Source organism: Bacillus rossius (genome assembly GCF_032445375.1).
Source record: "Bacillus rossius redtenbacheri isolate Brsri chromosome 4 unlocalized genomic scaffold, Brsri_v3 Brsri_v3_scf4_1, whole genome shotgun sequence".
Lineage (NCBI taxonomy): Eukaryota > Metazoa > Arthropoda > Insecta > Phasmatodea > Bacillidae > Bacillus > Bacillus rossius.
Window position 1 is genome coordinate 19,634,159 of NW_026962010.1, and position 18,746 is coordinate 19,652,904.

Here is an 18,746-nt window from a genome sequence, read left to right on the forward strand (position 1 = left end):
AAGTAGAGTACAAATGTATGTCTGGCACCTTGAGTCGGAGTGTAGTGTTGGTGTCCGCCATCTTGGATTGTGACGGCGGCCATCTTGTATGACCTTGAACTTTGACATTTGAACTTTAAAATTTGCACAAATGACTCAAAATTCCTAAAAATTTACAAAAAAAGTCACCAAAATACGCCAAAATGTACAGTTTTTAGGAAAATAATCCGCCAAAAAATCACAAAAAATCAGAAAAACCAAAATATCACCATTTTGAGGGGAAAAACTCTTCGTTTTGAGGAAAAAGTTTCCATTTTTTTGTTTCAAAATATCTCAACGAATTGAAATGTCCTCAAAGAGGCTTAGATTCCTCATCTAAAAGCCTCCAATAACCTCTGAGGATATTTGACCTAAACCAATTTGAATTACTACATAACTGTTGTAAGTTTCGTTACGGCCACCATCTTGAAAATCCGTATTTTTTTTTTTAAGATAGGGAAAAGTGTGAAATTATTAAAAGAATTTATATGATAAAATTTTTAATTAAATATTCCGCCTTTTTTCAATTATGTTATATCCGTCATATTTAAAACCGTAATTATTTAAATATAAAATCTGGAAAAAATTAAAATTTATAAAAAATTCAAGTAATCAAAATTTAATATTTTTTTTTTAAATTTAAAAACACTCATCATGGTGTCCTCGGTTCGAACCCGGTGCGGGGAAAAAAAAATTCTAACAGTTCCTTCCATCACGGAAGCCACCGGCAGACTGAGTATATGTGTGTGTATGTGTGTGTGTGTGTGTATCGCCAGCTAGTATGACGTCAGATTACCATCTTGTTTTCGTCTGCTGGAGGCTGTAATTTTGGATCCAAAATATTGTTTTCATCTGCAATAGGATGCTGCCACCATATTAGTTTTTTTTTACCTGCTATAGAGCTGTAATAATTTATAACTAGAATGCCCGCCATCTTGACATTTGGTTGCCATCTTGGAAATCTGTATTTATTTAGCTATAAATTCGGGGAAATTTCCAAAATTCATTGAAAAACTTCACTTATAAAACTAATGATAGACTCGGTGGATTTCCGTCCTTGGTTTGATTATCGGCCAGTGGTAAGAGAAACGAAAGCTTAAAATAAATTATAAATACTGTTTTAAATTAACTTTCGTGGAGTTTGTTAATCATTCTCTCAACGAAAAATGACTCTATACAAGATAACTGTCCGTCGAAATAAATAAATATGTTGTTGCTGTGCCTACCGTACATTCGTGTAAGAGGGTCAGACTGCTGGAATCAGTATTAAAAGTTATTCGTTGTTACCCACAATTTGCACTATAGCGAACTTACAAAAAATATTTTGTGATTCTTCTAGGTACTTAATTATGTTTTGATGATAAAACAAGATTAATTTGTGCATATATATACATATAGGTATACATAGTAACGCTATTGTAGAACATGTTGTCACGCTGTTTGAGCAGAAGGAACTGTACTATCTAGTAAAAAATTTAATTTGTTTAGAATTTGTAATATTTTATTTAAATTTATATTAAATACTTTTTCTAGTGAGCGTTCTTACGCCTAGTTTTGCAAGATGCATGGCAAATATACATTTTTAATATGCTTTTATTAGCTTCACTCGTAACTATATACACAAATATTGGAAGTCGATTTTAACCTACTTCTAATCATCGTATCAATTTTAAACATTGCAAGTATAAATAATCCGGATGACAATACAATAATTTCATTATTATTATCCAAAGAGAGAAGGGGGAAGGTCATAGGGACAAAAAAACAATATTTTCTAGCTATTGGCAAAAAAAAACATTACTTTCGAGCTACGTGCAATAACCATGGGTCCATGGGTTTTGTGTAGCCATGAGGCCGGGGCAAGGTGTAAAACACGCCCAGGGTTCGAATGCCCCCCGCTTCCCCTTCGAGAGGTCATTTGCCACCGATTTTTCGAAAGTCAGGAAAATTTAAGTAAGTTGATTCTCACGTGCTCCCGAGGTCTTCGGGCACCATCGGACCCCTTCGGGTGATGCCACGGGTGGGGGAAGGGGGTCAATTCACCCCCGAAGTTTTAGGTGCTCTCTTCTTTCATTTTCATAATGTTTCTATCCTAACGAACAGTCATTAGTGATAGAAAATTTAAGACATTTGATATCAAGAACCCAACACCTTTTTTTTTTCCTTCATTAAAATGATTGGTTTTGTTTATTACTTGATTCTTAATTTAAGCTTGATAAAAAAAAATATGTTATACAGAATACCAGTTCAATCTATAGCTGTTGAATAAATCACAAAATTTAATTTTTTTGACGTGACGTCTAATAAATCGATGAACGCGGGCTGTACGCACGAAAAAATGTCCCGTTACGCACATTATCCCGTTACGCTGTATCCCGTTACGCTGTATCCCGTTACGCTCATTGTACGCTTGCGCCTCATCTATCTCTCTTCCACTCGATTGGAACAACCATCGATTTGACTTTTTCGAGGCACATTAAACTTGAAACACTCACATTCCTTTCCTACTTTTCCTATCATCGTCCTATCCTTAACAGAATAACACAGTTTGGAATAAGTTAAATAGCAAACATGTATAAAAGTTATAGTTAAAATAATGTCTTCGTTAAAGTAATAAACATATTTGAATTAATGAGCGCAAATAAAAGTAAATTTATCAATTAAATTTTAGATTTCATTTCACTCCTTCATTGTATCCATACAAAATAGTCATAATTCAATAAAAATTATTCAATTTTATTCATAAAAGTATGCAATCATTTCATCGAAGTTTTGTTATGACGTTGTCACGTTAAGCTATCGCCAGTAAACCGACTTTACAGACAACCAATTTGTTAAAGTTTAGTTGATAAAACAATAAGAAAGGCTGTGGTGATACTGCGGGACCCGGGAAGTGCGGAAGCACGGAGCCACTCACGCCCTGGATGCCGGCGGCGATGAAGTCGATGATGGCCGCCTTCTTCTCGCGCACGTCCAGCTGCGGCACGCGCAACACGCTGGCGAACACGCTGCGGATCCCGTCCACGGGACACGTGCTGCGCTCCTCGCTCAGCGCCGCCTCCACCAGCTCCGAGATGATCCTGCGACACGCGTGATCCCGCCTGGTCCACGGCCGCTCCGGCTCCCCCCCTTCCCTTCACGGCTGCGCCGACATGGCTCCATCACCACCCTATCTACCGCCGCACTCACCCAGCTGACTTTGTCATACCTCAATAATCAAGTCATTACAATAATTTGTTTTATCAGCACAACTCTACCAATGATTACCATATTTATTTTACACCTACACGTTCACACACACCACCTCCCCCCCCCCCCCCTAAGTAGCCTTCAATTTTTTTAAGACCTCGCGTTGAATTTGTGAATAAAATATTTTTTATTTCATCTCTTTTTTAAGCAGCAGAAAGTTCAAGTTCACGAACAAAATTCTGAAACCATACCCACTCCCGCCAAAGTAGGTATCGCTGTCGGCCATATATGCACTCACATGCAAGCTTGCTTTCGTGATTGCTAAAATTCCCTGGTTAATTAAGTTAATATTATTAACAAAGTGTAAAAAAGGGGGAAATAAAATATGATTATTTCTTTGTATATAGTCTCTTTTTCTCTTTACCAAACAGCATTGAGTGTTTTTCGCCCAGTTACGTAGCAATTAGCCGTCAAGTGTTACGGGAAGCCTGATAGGATGTATATCAAGTTCTGTCCCCGCCCGAACACGCCCGAATATTCACCTTCGGCCAACCTCGGGTTTATTTATATTAATTTATATGTCTCTGTTTATTTTAATGTAGCTATACTAACCTAACTAACCGTCCATGGTTTTTTTAAAGTGTTTTTAATGTAGCTAACCTAACTGACTACTTTAAATATTTGAATTCATTTTTCCTGCGCAAAAATAAGACAAATGCCGAGGTTGGTCGAAGGTGAACATTCGGGCGTGTTCGGGCAGGGACAGTCAGGCTTCTCAAGTGTCACACTGCTGATGCTGGTAGTTGCGGGCGCGGCCGACAGACAGCGCCGCGCGCACTCACTCGTAGTAGGCCTCCTCGCTGCGCACCATCTGGCGGTAGGCGCGCGTGGGGAACAGCTTCCAGAGCGGCAGGCCGAAGTAGGTGTCGCGGCACGCCAAGAAGTGCTCCTTGATGACTGCGCCCAGGCGCGACGCCAGCGCGCCCAGGTCCTTGTTGAAGAAGCCCAGCCGGCGGCCCAGCACCAGCACGCAGATGCCTGCGACACGGGAGCCGCCACTGCTGCGAGCCGCCTTCTTTTCACGGGCGAGAGAGCCAAACGAGCGATCGTGCATCTTCGGTTTTTTTTTTTTTTGTTAATTGTAAATAAATATGGCGGTGTTGATAAAAACATACTAATGGTCAATTAGGTTAGCTACATTATAAATACTTTAAAACATCGTGGACGGTTGATTTGGTTAGGATAGCTACATTAAAGATACGGGAAAAAAAAACCTGAACTTCGGGGAACTTCGGGTTTTGGCTCTCACGTCTGTGAAAAGAAGGCTGCCCTTACAACACGGTGCAGGTGTTCGCTGATTGCTTTGGTACAACGTTGCATTCGAACACGCGCGTGTTTTATATAGGCCTACCTGTGTCATTCCTGGGACGGGTAAAAAGATAGATAGTTAAATATAATATATAAATGAATGATTGTGTGTTCTTTTTTTGTTTTTAAGGATAAAAATATATTTAAGAAGATATATAAATAGAGAGATAGAGGTATAGAGAAATGTATAGAGATAGAGCGAAGGTTAAATATATAGAGATATAGAGAGAGATTGAGATATAGATAGAAACATAGATTTATAGAGTGATATGGAGAAATATAGATGGATATATAAAGATAGAGGTATAGAGATTTATATATACAAATAAAAATAGTGAGATTTATAGAGGGAAATTGAGAAATTGAGATGCTTTGATAATGTGTACCTACTTCAAAGAAATTAAATTATATATATATATATATATATATATATATATATACATACATATATATATATATATAGAAAGAGGCATAGCAACGCATGCAGGGCATTAGCTAGTTAACAAATCATATTTACCCTCTCATGTTACATTGCAAAGTATAAAATTGCACAAATGTGCACGTACCCGTTCTTCTAGGAAGTAAAACCGCATCATGATCACATGCCAAACGCACAGCAAAGATACACTAATTTTATGACATAGTTCGCACGCACAGTTTTGACATTACTGATGATGACATAGGTTACTTTCACAGTTTGCGCTGTCAAATCTAGTATTTTAATTAGGGAAATGCTTTTACGCCCATTGATAAGACTGCAAAAGCCACCATTTGGAGTCCACATATGGTTGTAAAGTATCCAAATCCAATCCAGTGATCTGATAAGACTCAATTAAAAATCAAATAACAACTTTAAAAAAAATAATTCCTTGCTGTAACTGATATGGTTTATAACACATGCATATTTGATATTGTAATTAAAGAATAATCAAAGAAATACTGATATCACGCGATTTTAAGACACAACTTGCGTTCTTTAAATGATTAATGCAATTGATTTAATACAATTCTTGGACATACGCCTTTGCAGTTTTGCACTGTTTGTCTTGGAAATAAGTTATAAATGCAAAATAAGAAATAAAACATAAATGAAAACACAAACTCTTCGGAAAACAAGCCTAAATCAACTAATGTCAAACAGATAAACCCAAAGATGAACCTGAACATCACAGACGAACACATTCAAACTTAAATATCAGACAGCACAATAATCCCGTGGAAGGAATTTAGTCATGGAAGAAATGATAACAGCACAGACAAACACAGCGGGCTTGTAACGTCGAGACAAAAACCTGGGTAATGCATTAAATACACGACGACGAAGACAAAAATGTATTACGGACGGTACCACGACCACAGTTAGGTTTGCGATGACAAATGTTTGTGGACAACTACTGTAATGGGCCAATGGCGGCTTCAGGATGACTTTTCGGGAGGGGCTATCGCACAAAAAAAATGTCGTGGTTGCAAAAAAAATGAAAGAGGTCAAGATATTGGCCTTGGAATATTATTTACAAATTACAGGTTTCAAATACAGAACCTTAGTAGCTCCATGCAACTTTCGATGAGATAAAAGTTTATCATATGAAATTAAATATTTAAGTAAACATAAATATACACTTATCAATGAAATTGGTCTCGGGAGGGGCTGTCGCCCCCACCGCCCCCCTTCTGGAGCCGCGCTTGGTAATGGCTAGATACCTGCAAAATTCGCGGATTCATTGACCACTAGGATAGACTCCACAGTCCTTCAAATACTCGCGGAAATGACACCTGTTCATTGGCTACTGACGCGTGAGACGTCTCAACTAGGCTGTCCGTAATTTGGCACTTTCTTGGTTTAGTGTTTCCCATTGGCTCACAGTTCACCGGATAAAATGTGGGCCAATCGCAGAAGCGGTACGAAGGTATAGTTGTTTTGATGCTAGCCTATCGCGAAATGAACCCGCGAATGTTCCGGGTCTCTAGTAATGGCGCATGTCCGTGAAGGGGAGGGGAGAGGGGTGTACTCACTCTCGAGGCCGAGCGTGTTGGCGAGCTCCAGGACCCCGGCCACGCGGCCGGCGGCGTCCCTGCGGGCCCGCAGCAGCGCCGCCAGGTCCTCCGCCACGAGCTGCAGCTCGGGCAGGAACTGGTCCATGGTGCGCCTGCTCACCAGCTCCGGCGTCAGCAGCGCGCGCAGCTCGTGCCACTTGTCGCCCTGCCTGCGGGCAGCCGCACCCCACCACCTCGCACTCCTTCTCGCACCAGCTCGCACCACTCTCCCAGGGCCGGTCCTTGTCGCCCTGCCTGCGGGCAGCCGCACCCCACCACCTCGCACCACTCGCACCCCTCGCCGTGTCCTCGTCGACTCCGGCGTCGGTACGGACATGCCAATACCACACAAATATTACATATCTGAGAATAATTTGACACGCATTCGATGTTCATTTAGTTCCGCTCAATGTACAATCCACGACGTGGGTAAGCAATCAAAACACAGCAGGAAAAAAATATCAAACTAGCAGTCCCATGGTGTTTTCAGTAACAGATGAGGAGATTAAACAATGCGAAATTTAAAGACCCTGCTTACTATATAGGCAATGCTGCCTTATAAAGTAGGTATGTTTTCTCTAATATGAACCGTTTTGAGATAGCACTGTTGGTTTTATTTCCATTTATGGGAAAACTGAGTAATTAAATGTTCAATTCCAAATTGAATATATTTTCTTTCAAATTATTTGTCATCTTGTCGGACCAATAAAAAAAAACATTATTGAAAAAAATGTAACATGTATGAGGCTAACGTGATTTATTTAAAAATTTAGATTTGTACTGCAATATTATTCACAAATTATATTTAACGAATAATCAATTAATATGATTTACAATTATTAATAATATTATATTTTATGTATGTACCAGATCAAAAAAAATCTTACAAACTTAAAATTGACTGGTTTAAGAAAATTCATTGTGAAGAGGTTTTATCTTTAATTTCTTTTATTTTACAACTATTTTCAATAGCTCCACGTATAATACTTCTTTTTATTTTACTGTATTTTGGATCAATATTTTTTGGACTCCTGTGAAGTGTGAAGAAAAAATTTACTGTGCGTTAAAATTCGATTAGTTAAATATTCGATATTCGTGAATATGGCAATATTTTAATCAAATAAAAAACTACAATATTCGTAGAACATTATTAAATAGTTTATCTAAGGCAATAGACACGAATTAAATATGGCAAAATAGATTTATAATAATATGCACCCTTGTGACATAGAACTTGTCCTTTCCAATCCTTACAAATTAATGGATCCACCCGTGTTTTCTTCCAGGACGTTCAAACATAACATTGGAAGGAGCTGGCTTGTTTTACACAGTTCCTGGTATATAGCCTACACTGAACTGTGCAATTACTTTAGAAAAATAATGGGCCAATTTCTACACTTGTTAAATAAATTAAGTGTTCCTTCAGTTGCTGTCACAGTGAAGTATTTAGACAGGAACCCGTTCTTTTTAAATTGGAGTCAAGTTACCACCATGACCAGTATGCATTTCAGTCAGTCAGTATACCATAAATGGAAAGAAAACTATGTAATTTCAAAACAGTTTACATTAGAGTAAAAATACTTTATAAGGCAGCACTGTCTTTACAGTACAGAAGTAGAGTTTTTGAATTTCTACTTATTTAAACACCTTATCTATTACTGAAAAAACACAATTTTACTGCTAGTTAAAATTATTTCTGCTTTGTGTTTGTTTGTTTATCACGTTGTGGATTTTCTATTGAGCAAAACTAAAATTTGTCCACTTTAACTCGCAACATTTTGATACACCTTCATGTTCCGCCAAGGGAAATAATTTTATACTGATTTATAATATACTTGCTGCAGTACCGGCGTTGTCCGGGCTGAACACAGGGTGATATATTGTCCGTGAGTTAAAGGAAAATATATAGCGCTATATGACAGTGTGGCGGACATAGAGGAATAACACACATTTACTGTTTGTATGTCTATGATCTATGTAGTATGTTTTGGTTCCTTCTGGGACAGGCGCCAGGCGCTGGAGCCGTGTGTACGCCCGCCATCATGGATTGTGACGTCACAACGGCCATCTTGGATGACCGTAACCTTGACCTTTGACCTTCAAAATTTGCCCAAAATTCCTCCAAATTCACCATGAATTCCAATTTTTTTTAAAAAAAAATTCCATCCACAAATTTCAAAAATTCTGAAAAATTAAAAATTTTTCTTTTCGTGCGAAAAATTCCTTTTTCGAGGGAAAATTTACCGTTTTTAGTCCTTAAAAATCCCAGCGGCTAGAAATGTCCATGTGGAGGCTTAAGCATCCATGTCTACAGCCTCCGATAAGCCTCTGAAATCATCATGGAATATGTCATCGTGGAATATGACGTCACCATTGCAAATTCCGTTACAGCCGCCATCTTGAAAATCTTTATTTAGTATCCGATTTTAATGAAAAAATTTTAAAATTTATAAAATAGTTCAATTAATAACATTTTGATAACAAATATAAAAAAAAACATACGATTACGACATAGAGCTTGGAGTCCTAAGTTCGAACCCGGTGAGGGCAAAAAAATGGCTACCGATCCTTCCTCCAAGGAAGCCGCTGGCAGAATACCCCCCACCACTTATGTCAAAGTATATATATCGTCACCTAGTATGACGTCATGTCCGCCATCTTGAAAATCCATCATTTTAATTCTATAAGATCGAAAAAAAATTAAAAATAAATAAAAATGTATTAATTAAAATTTAATAAAAAAGATTTGTGATATATGTTTTTTTTAAATTTAGATTTAGATTTTATTAATTGAATTTTTTTATAAATTTTAAAAATTTTTCATTAAAATCGGGTGATAAATAAAGATTTTTAAGATGGCGGCTGTAACGGAATTTGCAACGGTGACGTCAAATTTTGTTGTAATGACTCTCTGGCTACCTATTGTTTATATCACACACGAATCGAATTTTCGCTGTTAGAATTTTATTAAATTCAATTTTGTGAATTATCGCTGTTTCTATTTAATTCATTTAAATTCTGCAAAGAGTGTACACTCATACACCGAAAACACACGAACTACCACTAAACTATATGAAATACACACATTTATTGGAACTATTCGCGCGCCGCCTATTGTAAATGGTATAGGAACGCATACGGGACAAACTAACGAAAATTCAAGACGTGACAGACGCCCCAAACGATAGCGCGTAATAAAGTCAAGGCAGAGCTATCTATTGACGAAGTTCAAAACTGAACTGTTATTAGTGTTGTTAGTTCGCTAGAAGCCGCGAGCTTCACTAACCGGACGGGTCTCACCAAGAAGAAGGATAGGAAGTTGCTAGACTTCACTATATGATCATACGGCAGACATAGCTAAAAGACCCACACTCACTATTTGTATGTCTATGACCTATCATTTTTTTCTGTTATAAAAATCAATTTATCACACTTTCAATCCAATATGGCGGGAATTTCAAATGAATATGTAGCCTATGTGTTAATCCAGGTTATAAACTACATGTGTGCCAAATTTCATTCAAATCCGTTCAGCCGTTTTTGCGTTATTGAGTAACATCCATCCATCCATCCATCCATCCATCCATCCATCCATCCAAACTTTCACATTTATGATATTAGTGGGATAATGTAGCGAGATGTGTTGTATATTTTTATGTTGTTAAATGTAAGTCTTAAATAAATAAATATTTTTTTATTTATTCCTGTTCTGATTGAAACGTCTCACTAGCTACGGGGTCAGGATGCTCGTCGAAGGTACTTATATTTGAAGTCCGGGTGTGTGTGGAAACAAGACTAAATCACTCAGCTATTGGTCCTGAGGAACTGTTAGGGGAAGGGGTAAGCATGCTGGTGTCAAAGGATGTGCGTCACAGGTGCGTGCGCTGGGGACGCATGGACAGGACTTACAAGGAAGGGGGGGGGGTGGAGAGGTGCGTAATATACCATATATATATATATATACCACTGACGTTTGAGAGCAAGCTTCAGTTTGGTGTTTGGCTGATCGTGCAGGGGAGCGATTTCGCCAACACAACATAGCTTTTATCAAGGAGGGTGACGTCGAGGAGAGTGATCTCGACCACAGTGTGTCGAGTGTGGATGTTGGTGGGGCCTCTACTCCCGTAACTACAGTTGACATGTCGAGTGATGAGGGCAGCCATCAGACGCTGCTGACGGCAGAGCCGTCGCTGGACGCGGATGGAGCCACGGGGGAGAATTCCTGAGCGAGACCGTTCACCAGTGAGGTCAGCCCACCAGTTTTTTTTTTTTTTGGTTTGGGGGGTAGGGGGAGGTGACCTTCCACCAGTTGGAGAATCTAGAGGCCGGTGTGGTGACCACCGCCGCCCCTCATTACGGCAGCCCGCTACGTCTCATTCTGGAGTGCCTGAGTCGCTCCCGCGATGTTCGCGCCCCTTGATGGGGTCACTGACACCGAGTGACGTGTCGACTGAGGTCAACACCGCCCGATCCCCCAGTTGGGTCGCCTCCCCTGCCGCGCTGTGGCAGTGTGGGTGGGACTCATCGCCGTCAGACGCTGGCTACAGGCAAGTGCGGATGTGCGGGTGTTCTGGACCCGGGGAGAGGCTGGACCTAGTGGGAGAAGCTCTTAATGCGAGATGTAATAGTCTCGTATACTTAGCCTCCTAAACCTGTTCTTGTGTAGATGTTTCGGCAGTGATTTATGTTTGTATATAGTTTGAGGGTGTATTGTATATAATTTTTTTTGTATAATGACAATTTTTTAATCAAATTTTTTTATATTTATCTTTTCAGACACCAAACTACTTTTTAAAGGTATTTTCACGCTAAAGAAAAATAAAATGTAGCTTACTAAAAGAAAAAAAAATGTACCTATATACACAAACATTTTCAATGTCTTCTTCCATTCAGCATTATAAATAGGAATACGCGAACATGTTACAGCGGCGGAGACTGAAATGTAATTATATCCGCAAACATTTGAAAAATCTACTTCTATGCGGCTTTTTTTTAACACGAATACGCAAACACAATCATGCTTAGAAGATACATTAATTAAATATTATTTGTGGGTGAGGACTGTGAAATATTTCTGGTCCTGAATGGTTTAAGATGGTGGCATAAATTTAAAAAAATTGCACTTTGATGGAAGAAAATTATTAATTTTTTGAAGTATTTCAAATAGGAATTTTTATAAAAGTAACCATCGAATCCACAATAATGGGACGGTTAATTTGATGTATGATAACAAATGACTTAGAATATACATCTAAATATTATATTTTATTATGTATTTAAGTAAAAATTGTGGTCACAACGACCATCATAAAAAAAACATTAAAATATTTGTGGATTTGTGTTTGAAATCAGGATTTCTAAGGATAATTAGGGTTTGTGTTTTAAATATAAGGATTATTGTCTTGTTATGGTAAGTTACCCCTACCTAACGATTTTGCCCCTAAACGGCAGGACATCTGCGAAACGTTCAAGTCAAGAGGGTTGTATAACACTCAGGTATTGACAACTCCTATAGCTACAAGAGAATCGCTGGTGGCCACGTGCTTAGTAACAGCTAGGCGAACGGCAATTGGTCGCTGATGCGGGCATCCGTCCGCGATTGGATACGAATGATTTCATTTTCATTTCCCCGAGTATAAGTAGGGGTCTCCTGATAAGATTCAAGCAGAAGGTGCCTGGCGGGCGGCCAGAGGCGAAAGCTTACACCACCGCTCCGAAGATATCAACAGAACGTCTCACGACAACACAACGACGCCCGAGGACGAGTCGGGACTTAGAATATTCCGGGACCGCCACGAAACAAGACCAACTATGAAGGAGAGCCGAGATCCAGCAACTCTACACCAGGGACGTCTCGCGGACGTCTTCCCGGCTGCTTCAACCACGCCTCCCGAGACTGTAGTGACGCCCGAGGTCGAGGTGGGACTAGAAAATATCTATCACTGTAAGTCGAACTTCAACGTACTTTTGTGGTTTGGGACTTAGCCGCTGGCAACGATAAGGAAGAGACGGACTTAGCCGCAGACGCAAAGACGTACAATTTCGCTAACTGTACTCGCCGTGAGCGAGCGAGTAAATTGTGGAAAGCTGGTCTTCAAATTTAGAGTCCTCGGGTGAAGGCAAATACCCCCTGGAGGTTGTGAGGGCTGAGGGCATACTTTCGTTTTTGGGTCACTCGCTCAGCGAGTGACAAGCGAGCGAGTCGGCGCGCAAGGAGCGCCCGTAGAGTTAAACGTCGTCACCGAAGGTAACATAGGTATAGTGGCAGCGAGGGCAACAAACACCGGACGAGACTAAGAACCTAGAGTATGAAGGAGGTAGAGATGTAACTTCAAATAACAAAGGCTGTTGTGCTTGTTCTGTTAAACGGAGTTGTAAAGACGCACTTCGTAGATTGTAGGCGTTTCGCCACTAGGAACGTAGGTATATTGTCTGAGTGCGAAAATAATTTGTTACAGCTGTGGTCTAATCCCAACTTGAAAATTAATTGTAAGTGTGTGTAAATGTCGACTGGACAAATTAATACCACCAGCCAAATTTAAATTAATTTAAACTGCGTGTTTATGTTGTGTGTTTTGAGTAAGGACAGGTGTATATTAATTATAGGTCAAACTTCAGAATATAATCAGGAAGAGGGTTTGTGTATTTATATTTTGTTTAGTATTTCTAAATACTCTTTCTGTTTACAGAGTCGTGCAAGCCGTATCCTGTTAAGCGATAGTTTGCGACGGACGTTCACGGCTACCTAAAGTGCCAAGTTTACATTTGTCATCTGTAAAGTTTGTTCTAATAAAAAAGTGTATTACACCAAACTGTTTAAGTTTGTTCGCAAGTAAACCTAACCCATTTCTCCTTTGGCATCTCTTGAAGAGCTGCTACAGGAGAGATAACAGTCTGAAAAATGTGGATTTGTGTTTGAAATATAAGGATTTTAAGAATAATTAAAATGTTTGCAAAAAACATATTTAGCGTTTTTTAAGTATTTAAAGTTCATAACAACACTAGTAGGAAATAGAAAACTCGACCTTACATGCATGAGGAAGAGTTAGACTGACTTTAGGAAACACCATAAATAATGATGGCGACTTCCATAAGAAGAAATCAATATTGCGGTCTCCACTATGGAAAAACAAGACGGCTGCCTCCAGCAGATTTTGGTGGTGCCAGTATAAAGAAAACTGCAACGAACAAGATTGGGGTACTCAAGGATGTCATTGTAACTAAAATTGCAACATACAGAAGTGTGGTGCTCGATGAATATGTCATCGTAACAAAAAGTGCAATGCACAGTAGTGGAGCGCTTGATGGTGATGTAATCTGGTTTTTAAATATAATTTTTTTAAATATTTTATAGATTATAAAAATTTTCCAATTTTCTAATTAATAATTACGAAATTTTCAAGATAGCGGACAAGACGTTGAATTAAAAGTGGCGGAATGTTCTATAAAACAAACTGGTGGACATAATCCAAAATGGCGGCTGGAAGTGACGTAATCCAAAATGGCCGCCATGGCTCCCTGGCACCCTGACCATGAGCCGGTGCCCCAGGACGAACAAAACATACCTACTAGCATGATCTAGCGGTGAGTTACAAAAAAATGGATAGCACAAATATATCCACGAAAAAAAAAAAAATTCAATTTGACAACTTTCATGGCGAGCGGTCAAACGGTGACAAGAGTTAACCAATTTCATACATACATACCAACATCATATATAAATAATATATTATACATATGTACATGCACACTCAACATTCATAGTTCAAGGCCTACACTAAGGAACATTTGCCAAGAAAAACGGAAATCCGAATTGCTGGCCCGGGATTCCAACCCGAGTCATTTAAGCTAGGCTCTCAATGATCCGTCTCATCCGTCCGTCACCTGTCCGTCCGTCGATCATGTGACATTCAGCCAATCAGATAAACCCAAAAATTCCATCCGTCCGTTCGTCAAAACCTTGCCAAGCTTTGACTTTCGGCGGCCCGACGAATGACATTATAACCTCAAAAATGTCTGAAATGAATTGTCTTTATTTTAAATTGTCTTTATTTTAAAAGTTTTTTTTTAATTGGTTGAGCTGCTTCGGCCTTTTTTAATAAATTTTCTACGAATAAGTTTTTAGGTTTTATATTTTTATGAAACAAAAATTATTAGAGACACAAAAGTAGTTAATAGATAATGCACGGTAACTTGAAAATATATTTAAATAAATATTCTAGTGCTGGTTCAGTTATTTATGCGTGGATGATCGTCCAACTGGTAAACCTTTACGACATAAATTTCCTCAGATATATAAGCCTTAATAGTCGCTGGCAGCATCCAAGTAGAAAAATATGACAGACGTGCGAATCATCGCGAATCGCTCGGCCTGTTCATGGACGGACAGATGTGAGTTTACTTGCTCCATACTGGTGATACATCGCAATATGGTCATCGTTTAGGCGACAACACTACTTAGATGTTAATTTTAACTATATTAAACATTTTAGATGCAACATTTATAGTAATAAATTGTTATACCACAAACTACATATTGCTGCTTCCTAATACCCGCTTAAATACCCTTATAACCGGAGTATGTTTTGAAAATTGCATCTTAAATGATGTCAGCCAATTTTCTTGCCCTTCAGGACAGTTGCAAGCATTCTTAAAGCATCGCCGCCGCAGCCTTCAAGGCGTTTGTGGCGCTACATTTCAGTAAACAATGTAACGGAATTCTGTTTTCTTAGCCAGCTAATTGCTGTCTACAACCATTTAAATTTTATCTCGCATAGTCAAATTACTAACTCAAAAATTAAGAAATTTAAAATTTCCCGAAAATATTTGGTAAAAAAATTTTAAAACGCTAATAATGACTGCCGAAAAAGTATTTATTTGGCGACACACTTTTAGAAATTTAAGCACATTTAAAGACGTTTCAACGAAGAATTTTTCTATTGTAAATAAAGGTTGTTTTTTTTTAAATTAAAGATAACCGACTCTTCGTATAAACTAAGCAACATTTAAAATTTGATGTCTAATTGACCTATAAACAGGAAAACCCACACCCTGAAGAGATACAGATGTGCGACTCAGGGTGGAAACTGAGACAATGCTTCGCGCGAAATGTGACGCCATATGTTGGGTGGACCTATAACCTAACAAAAAAACTCGGGCGGGTGTGTTAGTTTTGTCATTATTATAATTAGTCGCCAAGTAGTTATATTATTATACTTGATGACAAATTGCCTAGTTTAAGAAATTTAGGCTTCGCAAAAAAAACACCTAATACTGTTGTAAAAAACCATGTACTATATTAATAAGTAACGAGAGGAGGCCAGGTGACGAGAGGAGGCCAGGTGGCGAGAGGAGGCCAGGTGACGAGGAGGCAAGGTGGCGAGAGGAGGCAAGGTGACGAGAGGAGGCCAGGTGACGAGAGGAGGCAAGGTGACGAGAGGAGGCCAGGTGGCGAGAGGAGGCAAGGTGACGAGAGGAGGCCAGGTGACGAGAGGAGGCCAGGTGACGAGGAGGCAAGGTGACGAGAGGAGGCCAGGTAACGAGAGGAGGCCAGGTGACGAGAGGAGGCAAGGTGACGAGAGGAGGCAAGGTGGCGAGAGGAGGCAAGGTGACGAGAGGAGGCCAGGTGACGAGAGGAGGTCAGAGGACGAGAGGAGGCCAGGTGACGAGAGGTGGCAAGGTGACGAGAGGAGGCAAGGTGGCGAGAGGAGGCCAGGTGACGAGAGGAGGCAAGGTGACGAGAGGAGGCCAGGTGACGAGAGGAGGCCAGGTGACGAGAGGAGGCAAGGTGGCGAGAGGAGGCAAGGTGACGAGAGGAGGCCAGGTGACGAGAGGAGGCCAGGTGGCGAGAGGAGGCAAGGTGGCGAGAGGAGGCAAGGTGACGAGAGGAGGCCAGGTGACGAGAGGAGGCCAGGTGACGAGAGGAGGCCAGGTGACGAGGAGGCAAGGTGGCGAGAGGAGGCAAGGTGGCGAGACGAGGCCAGGTGGCGAGAGGAGGCAAGGTGGCGAGGAGGCAAGGTGCCGAGAGGAGGCAAGGTGGCGAGGGGAGGCCAGGTGACGAGAAGAGGCCAGGTGACGAGAGGAGGCAAGGTGGCGAGAGGAGGCAAGGTGACGAGAGGAGGCCAGGTGACGAGAGGAGGCAAGGTGACGAGAGGAGGCAAGGTGGCGAGAGGAGGCAAGGTGGCGAGAGGAGGCCAGGTGACGAGAGGAAGCAAGGTGACGAGAGGAGGCCAGGTGACGAGAGAAGGCCGGGTGACGAGAGGAGGCAAGGTGGCGAGAGGAGGCAAGGTGACGAGAGGAGGCCAGGTGACGAGAGGAGGCCAGGTGACGAAAGGAGGCCAGGTGACGAGAGGAGGCCAGGTGACGAGAGGAGGCCAGGTGACGAGAGGAGGCCAGGTGGCGAGGAGGCATGGTGGCGAGGAGGCAAGGTGGCGAGAGGAGGCAAGGTGGCGAGAGGAGGCAAGGTGGCGAGACGAGGCCAGGTGGCGAGAGGAGGCAAGGTGGCGAGGAGGCAAGGTGGCGAGAGGAGGCAAGGTGGCGAGAGGAGGCCAGGTGGCGAGAGGAGGCAAGGTGACGAGAGGAGGCCAGGTGACGAGAGGAGGCAAGGTGGCGAGAGGAGGAAAGGTGACGAGAGGAGGCCAGGTGGCGAGAGGAGGCCAGGTGACGAGAGGAGGCCAGGTGACGAGAGGAGGCAAGGTGGCGAGAGGAGGCAAGGTGACGAGAGAAGGCCAGGTGACGAGAGGAGGCCAGGTGACGAGAGGAGGCCAGGTGACGAGAGGAGGCCAGGTGACGAGAGGAGGCCAGGTGACGAGAGGAGGCCAGGTGGCGAGGAGGCAAGGTGGCGAGGAGGCAAGGTGGCGAGAGGAGGCAAGGTGGCGAGAGGAGGCAAGGTGGCGAGACGAGGCCAGGTGGCGAGAGGAGGCAAGGTGGCGAGGAGGCAATGTGGCGAGAGGAGGCAAGGTGGCGAGAGGAGGCCAGATGACGAGAGGAGGCAAGGTGGCGAGGAGGCAAGGTGGCGAGAGGAGGCAAGGTGGCGAGAGGAGGCCAGGTGACGAGAGGAGGCAAGTTGGCGAGAGGAGGCAAGGTGGCGAGAGGAGGCAAGGTGGCGAGACGAGGCCAGGTGGCGAGAGAAGGCAAGGTGGCGAGGAGGCAAGGTGGCGAGAGGAGGCAAGGTGGCGAGACGAGGCCAGGTGGCGAGAGGAGGCAAGGTGGCGAGGAGGCAAGGTGGCGAGAGGAGGCAAGGTGGCGAGAGGAGGCCAGGTGACGAGAGGAGGCAAGGTGGCGAGGAGGCAAGGTGGTGAGAGGAGGCAAGGTGGCGAGAGGAGGCCAGGTGACGAGAGGAGGCAAGGTGGCGAGAGGAGGCAAGGTGGCGAGGAGGCAAGGTGGCGAGAGGAGGCAAGGTGGCGAGAGGAGGCCAGGTGACGAGAGGAGGCAAGGTGGCGAGAGGATGCCAGGTGACGAGAGGAGGCCAGGTGACGAGAGGAGGCCAGGTGACGAGAGGAGGCCAGGTGACGAGAGGAGGCCAGGTGACGAAAGGGGGCCAGGTGACGAGAGGAGGCAAGGTGACGAGAGGAGGCAAGGTGACGAGAGGAGGCCAGGTGACGAGAGGAGGCAAGGTGACGAGAGGCCAGGTGACGAGAGGAGGCAAGGTGACGAGAGGAGGCCAGGTGGCGAGGAGGCAAGGTGACGAGAGGAGGCAAGGTGACGAGAGGAGGCAAGGTGACGAGAGGAGGCCAGGTGACGAGAGGAGGCAAGGTGACGAGAGGAGGCAAGGTGGCGAGAGGAGGCCAGGTGACGAGAGGAGGCCAGGTGACGAGAGGAGGCCAGGTGGCGAGAGGAGGCCAGGTGGCGAGAGGAGGCAAGGTGACGAGAGGAGGCAAAGTGGCGAGAGGAGGCCAGGTGGCGAGAGGAGGCAAGGTGACGAGAAGAGGCAAGGTGACGAGAGGAGGCAAGGTGACGAGAGGAGGCAAGGTGACGAGAGGAGGCCAGTTGGCGAGAGGAGGCAAGGTGACGAGAGGAGGCAAGGTGACGAGAGGAGGCCAGTTGACGAGAGGAGGCAAGGTGACGAGAGGAGGCAAGGTGACGAGAGGAGGCCAGGTCACGAGAGGAGGCAAGGTGACGAGAGGAGGCCAGGTGGC

The 18,746-nt window shown here is 42.7% G+C and overlaps 1 protein-coding gene across 2 annotated transcripts in view; it reads right to left on the bottom strand.

Moving 5' to 3' along the window:
• Positions 1 to 18,746, bottom strand: part of LOC134541660 (ecdysone 20-monooxygenase) — a 158,099-nt gene that overhangs the window by 22,378 nt on the left and 116,975 nt on the right. For both annotated transcript variants that reach the window (XM_063385261.1, XM_063385262.1), the window contains exons 5-7: positions 6,589 to 6,779; positions 4,050 to 4,245; positions 2,936 to 3,098 (exon numbers count right to left, since the gene is read on the bottom strand). In XM_063385261.1, the coding sequence (XP_063241331.1) occupies positions 2,936 to 3,098; positions 4,050 to 4,245; positions 6,589 to 6,779 (550 nt within the window). The remainder of the gene's footprint in view (positions 1 to 2,935; positions 3,099 to 4,049; positions 4,246 to 6,588; positions 6,780 to 18,746) is intronic.